Below are 8,998 nucleotides of genomic sequence, written 5' to 3' on the forward strand. Positions count from 1 at the left end.
TTCTATTAAAAGGTTTTGTTTTGTTTCTATACCAGGGATTGAACTCAGGACCTTGTGCTTGCAGGCAAGCACTTATTCTACTGAGCTATCTCCCTGGCCCTAAAGTTGTGTTCATATGCTTTGAAAAGTTGATTTTTTTTAATGCATTCTTACATGCCTACCTGTCAATCCATTTAACAATAAACACCAGCATTTTTCCCAAAAAAATACATACACTTGCTAGGTTTAATTAAATGCTATTCAGAATTGTTTTATTCAAAATATAAAACAGGTTAGACTTTACAAAATGTCTGTTTTTTAACTTCCTTCATGACATGCACTGGCATAGTAGACTTTACCCAATAAATCCTATAATCTAAGGATTAAGTACATGGCTTCTTTATTTTAAAATATATTTGAAAAACAAAACTAATAATTCTCTGCCCTCAAATCCCCCTTAAATTTCTAAATCTAAAATTTCATTGCTTTACACACAAAACTCGTTATCAAATAGAGTAAAATATTTAGTTTCAACTTATATATTGGAAAAATGATTTTCCCCTAACAGATGAATTCTATTGTTAATTTACATTATTTTTGAAAAGCTGCAATATGGAAGGCAGTATTTAAGCACTCTGAGAGACTGTTTATAAGGAGTTAAAAATGCAGTGTGAGTATATGTATACACACTACATTTGAGCAAGATGAAGATTTTGAAAAGAATATGCACAATGTAATCATGAAATAATGAGCATTATGCGAAAGCATGCTATGGGAACAAAGGAAAAAGTTATGGATTCCCCTGTGCTGCCTCTTTAGCATGACAGAACTTTCATGAAGTCCACCAGCCATGATTTATTTCTACAGCCAGTTCTAGCAACAGAGCTTCTCGCTTCCAATCTACCAAGTTTTGGAACTCTGTGGTTTGGCTGTTGTTTGCCTTTTTGTTAAACTCAACTCTTCCCTACCTTTAATTGTACATCTCATGCAGTTACCAAGTGTGGTAAATACACCACATGCCACTACAGCAGTACTCTGGGGAGCCCTGCAATGACTACCAATGTGCTTATTAACCATACTAGTGCTGCACATGAAATGTCAGTTGCTTGAAAATTATGTTTCAGAATAGGAAAGAGGAGAGAAAGAGTAAAAGTAGCCACATGAACTACTCTCAAAACTGGCCATGATACTTAAGCAGAACAAGTTGGATTAAGGTCTGCACATGAGCCAAAGCTTAGAATTTCACTGCCTTTGTTGGCTTATGTCACTTCTTTAATTAATGTCACTTTCTCTGGTTTAATATCAGAGCAAGTGACAAGAGTGCTTCTGGATGAATTGTGTTTTCCAAGGACTGTATGGCACACTCTCCTGCAGTCTGACAGAGGGACGTGCCAGTTTTAGTTGGCAGTTACAATGCACCAGCTTTAGTTTTAGTAGTTTAATTTGTGGCAGTTATATGTTTTGAATACGCTGAAGTATTCACAATGGTCTCATGGAATCTGTTCCATAAAGTTTACACAGTGGAAAAGCAAAAGCAGTAGCTATATGGTGATTGGGAAAAGCTGCTCTCGGCCACAGCTGGTCTAACAGGCATTCCTGCAAATTTAAGAGCATTTAGAAGAAATGATTAAAGAGATCACAAGAAATGATGCCCTTTCCTTTTGGTTGGAGGGCATTTCTTTAATGGGTGTGAGACAATCATGAGGAATATGATGGTTAGAACTCAATTTTATGCAAAATCCATTATTCAAGAAATTTCATTTATGTACATGATAGACATGAAATGAAATAAATGTAAGACTAGAAAGTTTTACTACTTATATGACACATCAGTTCAAAAAATTTAGTAAACCCTAAGTTTTTAATTGATAAAAAAATCAGAAGAATATCTGCAATGAAGAGGTCTAAACTTTTTCCTTCAGTTTGTTAAAGATTCTTCTCTTTCATGATGAGCTACTCTGATGGATTTTGTTTTTTGTTGTTTTTTTGTTTTTGCTTTTTTAATTTGGCCTTTTCCCTTCATCTCATCCTTTACACACTTTTGTGAAGCTCCATCATCTCGTGATGCGAAGAGTGGCCACTATGGAGTTCTTCTAAACTTCGCCTGCCCTTTCTAAATTTAGGGTTCTTTAGTGCAGCAGGTTGAAGATCTGGCTTTGATTGCACCTGGCTCTGCTGGAGAACAGAAATATTCATCTCCACTGAATGCATGCTGCTTAAGTGCTGGAGGCACTTGCAGGAGAGTAACTCTCATTGGAAACTTCATTACAATACTTTCTCCTCCCTACATGAAGAAGTAATTCTCATACACCAAAGATAGAATTTGCCTGACACAACCACAGGAGCTCCTGTTTGACTTTCAAAATTAATCAACCTCTAAGCTGGAGTAGAAATGGCATGTCCTTTAACCTTAAGCACAAAAAGCTCTCAACAGACTGTAGTTTTTTACATCCTGGATGGGAGCTTGGGCCCCTGATACTTAAACTTGATTCACATACTGGGTTTCTGGCATAATTTTTCCCATACCCATCTGTTAACCTGGCAGAATGCCCATTCAGAAGGTGTGATGCCAGTTTCAATAGGGCATAGGTGCCAATCAAAGATGGGTTTGGAGGGGCAGCATGCAGAACGCAGCAAAAGCCAGTTCCTCTGCCAGGAGATCCTCCTGTTATCATATAATGCCAATGAAGGGCCACATGCTTCATCGCTTGGGATCACATTGCATCTGTAGATGTTTCTGGCCTTCAGTGGATGTCTTTCTACAGGACCCTTTCTCTTGGAGATGTTAAATAAAAGATCAGTCCACTTATCATTTTTAGAAAATATGCAGGTCTTCAACAATTGTTTTGAAATAACTGCCAACTTTAAAATCCATAAGCACCTCTGTATCATTAAGTATAGATGAATGACAAATTTCATTATTCAAGTAGCTAATTTCTAGAGAATTCTCATTTAGAGGTTTTAAGTTTCTTAATTTTCATTTCATTTATAAACATAGATATCCCTATATCTTAAAAGGAGGAACATTCCTCATACTATTTATTCCTCTTCTTCCCTAAGAAACAAAACCTAAAACACTTCAGAAGCAGAAGCCTATCCATATTTCATAAGGAAGCAAGAAGCTCTCAAAAGCTGAGAGTTCTTTTATTGTGTGGCAACAGAGGTGAGCTCATTGCATGAAGAAGAAATATCCCCACAGCAATAAGTTTCAAATTAAAAATAAAGAACAAAACCTTGACCATGGTAAACAGCTACAAGATACGAACAGGTGCAGAAGAAACCCAATATATAAATGCACAAAAAATGAGGTAGTTTATAAACTTCCCTTAAGGCAAAAGGCAGTAAAAATGTTGAGATGAAGAAGCATAAAAATATGTTTAAAAACAAGGTCTTATGTTTAAGAAAATGACCAACACAAGTGAAAGCCAGGCCTTACAAGAACTCTTTTTTATAGCAAGAAACCAAACTTAGATTTTAACTTACGGGCAAATACTACCACTTTAAAAAAATCAAAATGAATAGCCTTATGGGCAACAAACATAAAATTAAAATACATCTTCTAGGAACTTTTAGTTTTTGTCTACAGATACAACAGTTCATTAAATTCACAAAATGAGAGATTCTTTCCTCCATGGAGAAAATAACACCTATGAGCTCCACTTGACCCAGGAACTAAATTTACTACATATGCTATAATTGCCAGTATAATTTATCCTTACTTTCAGTCATTTCCTCTTTTTCACTCCTATAACACCTGTTTGAAAGCCTCCTATAGAACATCAAACTAATATTTAATATTGCAGTGTGCAATGAAATAATGCATGTTCAATACCACTAGCTTGTTGCGAGATCATCATATTATTCATCATACCTGACAAGGTACTGCAAGGTAGAACACCTGCCTGGCAAGCAAAAGTCCCTGAGTTTGATTCCTAGGACACCCCAAAATAATCGCAAAAACATACCTGAAGAAAATCAGTCTACTATGCCAACTAAAACATAAAACAAGTAAATGAAAACTATATACATTATTTCACACTTAATTATTTCTATTCATGTAACAATATAATGCCTGATATTTCTAAAAATCTACTCTCAAAAAAGATTCCATACTTCTAAAGAGGAAATGCAAGCTAATATGACAACACGGGCCTCAAAATGTCTGACACACACTAAACGAAGTCTAAATACTATCCATGAAATCATGATTTGGTTATAAAGCTTCATTACAGTTAAATTTAGTCAAAGTGTTGTTCTTATAAAAGAGAATGTTAATGATTAAGTGCCACTAAGGCACAAGCACGGTCTTTCAGTTGATGTCAGGAGCAATAACTTTGTCTCAATTTTAGCTGAAACTAAAGTTACTTACCTGTCAAGACTGTAGATTGAATTGAATGACATCTATAATTATGAAAGACAACAAAGCAATCTAGTTTGTGTTGGTTAAATATTCTAATCTCAGGCAAATAACTCTTGAATATCTACCCTGGATGCTAAGCTGTCATCACTATGACAAATTTCAAAACTAAAACTTCATATTGTAATTATTTCTAGCTAGACAACAAGCTTGCAAAGGATGATGGCTGGAGTTTATCCCAAAGTTCCCTTCTCTGGATTTTACATAATTTCTGAAAATCAGTTTCTTTCATATCTGCAGTAGGTAAGATACAGATTAAGAAGTTTTCACCATCCATTATACTATTCTAGTAAATTCTGGAGCACAAAAACACGGAAGTCACTGAGCCTATTATGGCATAAAGTCTTCTGTAGACATTTTCTGTGTTCTTTGTTTTATCACATTAGTACCTAACTCCACTACAATACCTGGAAACATAAACGGATAGTGTTTTCAATGAAGACCTTTGCCACTATCTAATCCTCTGTAGCACTAGACCTTTAGAATGGAAAATTCTAAATAAATACATCACATTCATTAAATGCTCACTAAGTTCTATGTTCTTTAAAAATAGTATGTAATTTAATCTACACATTACTCTTGTCCCAATTATACTGGCTAGAAAGACTCCAAAAGATTATCAAGGTGAAAGTCATTTAGTTTTCAAGTAGTTTTCTGCAGTCAGCATTCAGCTCAAATTTGCCTAACACCAAAACTTCTGCTCTTGTTTCCGTAGTTCTCCCTTGGGTTAGTTGGTTCTATGTTATATCTTGCATTGAAGTAGATTTCAAACCTTCAGTTCTCACTCCATCCCTGGAGTTTGAGAAACTTTTTCATTCATTTGATACGAAAATAACAGCAAGTTTTCGATTCCCTAAACCAGTTTCCTTTCTTCCTCCCCTCTCCCCAACTCTTTTCATACAGGAAGAAAGAACCTTGGCTTTGTTTTTGTAGTCAGACTTCTCTTTCCCTCTTACAACTATTCCTATTCGTGCTACAGGCACACTGCTTCTCCAAGTCAAGAGCAAATACCCAACTTCTCTGCCCCTTCCCCTTACGGTAAGTTGCTGATTACTGAAAGGCCAGGGCTACTGATCTCAAAGCTAGAGGACAGTTGTACATGCACAATGAGTTAGACAGAGCATATGTTTCTTCTCAGCCTTAGGCAACAAATGCTGATAAAGTGTCTGCCAAAGCAGTGTTACCTCAAAAGAATAATGCCTGAAAAGAACGCAGCTCAACACAGAATTACTAAAGACAATTTGATTTTTAACTGCTTTGTTTATATACACAAAGTGGTGAGAATGTTGGTTAAATGCAGAAGCCATGTAGTTTCTTATGCATTTGCTTATACTGCTTTGAAAATAATTATTAAAAATTACGTTTAATAAAATTAAACTGATTCTATGATTCATCTGCATCATTTTTGGTAGACAATAACAAGATCGGGAACACAGAGTTTTACTATGTATTCTAAATAACTAAGACATTTTTCTCAAAATACCTAAGCCCTTCCTTCCCCAGTGGTGCTTACCTGCTAATCTTCCGATGGTCTGGGTTCTAATATTGAAATAGCAGTTGGGGGGTATAATACAGTGAACCTCAAAATATTAGTAAGACAAGTATCATTTTAAAAACTAAAAAATATGTGACAAACTTAAAGTGAAAAAAAAAAGGACTTTTCTGCATTTGAATAGGGACAAATAAATTGTAAGATGGAGCAAATATACTTCTTTTTCATAAAAGAAATTGAACTGGTAGTATATATACTAGAACAAGGAGAATATATTAGACGTATTTCATCTTAAACATGTACCTGAACTTAAATACATATTAATTTAAATACTTACTTTTAAGAAGCAGAAAGGGACAAGAACAGTACAGTCAATGCTTTTCTCCAGTTCTTTGAAATTACTAAAATAATTCAAATACAGGCAGCCTGCTATGCTGGCCCTGCCCCTGGGGATGCACTGAGACAGCAATTGAGACTGGGCGTGGTGGCGTACACCTGTAATCCCAGCTCTCGGGAGGCTGTAAACAGGCAGATCACTAGGAGTCCAATCTAGTAGTGAGACCCTGAACACCCTGTAGACCCTTCCCTAAAATACAAAAAATAATAATAATAATTCAAATATTAGAAAACTAAAATACAAATAGTAAGCTGTGACACCCAAGGCCATAGTTGAACCATATCAAAAATAATGAGTTCCATTCTGCATTCCTGACCATGAGTTAAAACAATATATTACAGATCTTATTCTTGCTATAAAATAGGACTTACTAATATCAAGTCTCAAACAACGCTTCTTTCCATAAGGGATTCTGATGGTTCTGAACACCAAGTACTCACACAGACATTATCTTCACAATTGCATACTGCAGCCACTAACTCTGCGGCTTTGGGCCCTTGACAGCAAATACTTCCTAAATTTTGAAGATTTTTTATTAAAAAAGTAAAATGCTTCATTTTATTATAAATCTTGCATGTTGAGCTAGGTGCAATGGTACATGTCTGTAATCCTCCCCTTGGGGGGCTGAGGCAGAAATGCTGAAAGTTTGAGACCAGCATCGACTATGCAGTAAGTTCAAGGCCAGCCTGAACTCTGAACTACATAGCAAGACACCGCATATGTCTCAAGCACACAACAAACTGGCATGCTGAAATGAAATTATTTTGGATACATTAACTGTAAATGTATGTTATTAAAATAAATTTCACCTGTTTTTCTTAATATTTTCATCATGCAGTTCCAGTAAAATTTTAAATACATATATGGATTGTAGTACTTAAGCCATACATTTTTTTGTTCTGATTGTATCTTTCCAATGGAATTAGAAACAAGTAACAATAACAACTGCTTATTAACTGAGTTTCATTCATACAAAACTATGCTTGTAATATTTTAATCACAAAAGGATCTCACTCTTTCCTGTTCTGTGAAACACGTTTGTTCAGAAATATCCAAAGAGGAACCAAAATCCCCCAAAATGAGATCCTTTATCAATTTCTCCACCAAGGGAGATCTTTTATAAACTCCTCAAACTCCTATACAAACAGATATAATGTGATTTAATACATTTAGTCATTGCCTTTTGTTTTTGCTTTTCATGCTGGAGACTGAAATTAAGGTACATATTAACAATGCACTCTACAAAGAAGCTATATCCTGGTCCTTGGGTATTTTTTTAAAAAATCATTAATAGTTATTTTATTCATGAAAATCATTTTTGCAGTGAATATCCACCTATTCCACCATAAATTTAAGACAACTCTTGCTGAGGATGTAGCTCAATGGTAGGCCTTTTACCTACCATGCAGGAGGACCTGGGTTTGATCCCCAACAAAGAGGGAGAAAGTGAAATTCTCTATCACTTGTATTTTTTGTTTTAATTCTAATTTGTAATCTCTAAAAAATTAAAAAAGAAAAAAAGAAAGTCCTGAATGAGTTGTTTCAAATCAGTGAAATTTCTGAATGTCTAAATTTGAGCTTATTTTCTCAATTATTCAAAGGATGGTACCACCACATACTCAATAGAAAGGCAATTCATTTCATTCAATAAATTCTTTGAGTTACTAAAGCTTAATTCTCCAGAGGAACATAATTAAGAAATGAGTACCTCCTTGTATTACCTAAATATTAATGATTAAGATTCACAAATGGAAAGTATTTAAATTTATACAGTTATGGTTTCTGAGCTGTAAAATGCCATGTTTTCCAGGAAAACAAGTTCTCACTAAAAGAGCAGTAGTATTTTGTGCAGCACATTGTGTAATTATGCTCTGAAAAGACTTATAAGAGTCATTCAAAGAAAACATGGACAACAGGGAGCATGTCAGTCATGTCTTAAACCTAATGTTTACTTAGCGTCTTAAATATTACCTTCAAATTACATAATAAAACACATTTATAAATTTTATGTTATCTTAATTTCAATTTTTTTAAATTAAAAAAATTGTATTTATTTGGTACTACACAGTTCAGACTCATAGCGATCGTCCTGTCTCAGCCTCCCCAGAGTTGGAAATACAGGCTTGTGCAACCACACCAGGTTTTTGTAACACATATAGTACGCCCTGGATTCCAGGGCCTACATGGCACACAGTACCATGGACTGAACCCTGGTCCTTGTGCTTGCCAGGCAGGTGCTTAGACCACTGAGTTATCTCCCAAGCCCCTTCAATTTCAATTTTCAAAATGCCATTAAGTCATCACCATTACAACCATACATGTAAGATTTTTTTTTGTAATTTACAACTACATTTTACCTAAATATATCAATCCGAATCCTCCAGAGCCAATCATCTTGCCCAGTACCCACTGTTTTCCTTCAGTATCATCCAGAACCATGCCTTCTGGAAATGGAACAGGAAGTTTGTGTTTCTCATTTCTTCTTGGTGGCATCACTTCTGTTGGCAGAAGAAGTAAGATAAATGGTCAAAAAAAAAAAAAAAAAAAAAAAAAAAAACTCTGTAAGAGTTAAACACACATTTCCCAAATATCTTCTGATGGCAGCTTTCCCAGGTTCTTAGAATTTAGGATTCTGAAGTCCATTCATTTTGGAGAAAACAACCCATTATATTCAAATTAGAGCTTTCCATACAATTATAAAATTTAAGAGCCA

General features: G+C 35.0%; 1 protein-coding gene across 1 annotated transcript in view; it reads right to left on the bottom strand.

The window, feature by feature from the left end:
• Positions 1-8,780, bottom strand: part of Vrk2 (vaccinia related kinase 2) — a 115,641-nt gene extending 106,861 nt beyond the window's left edge. Inside the window, exon 1 of the mRNA XM_004636188.2 lies at positions 8,643-8,780. Coding sequence (XP_004636245.1) covers positions 8,643-8,778 — 136 coding nt within the window. The 5' untranslated portion in view covers positions 8,779-8,780. The remainder of the gene's footprint in view (positions 1-8,642) is intronic.
• Between the last annotated feature and the right edge of the window lie 218 nt (positions 8,781-8,998).

Source organism: Octodon degus, unplaced genomic scaffold, assembly GCF_000260255.1.
Source record: "Octodon degus isolate 3935 unplaced genomic scaffold, OctDeg1.0 scaffold00078, whole genome shotgun sequence".
Lineage (NCBI taxonomy): Eukaryota > Metazoa > Chordata > Mammalia > Rodentia > Octodontidae > Octodon > Octodon degus.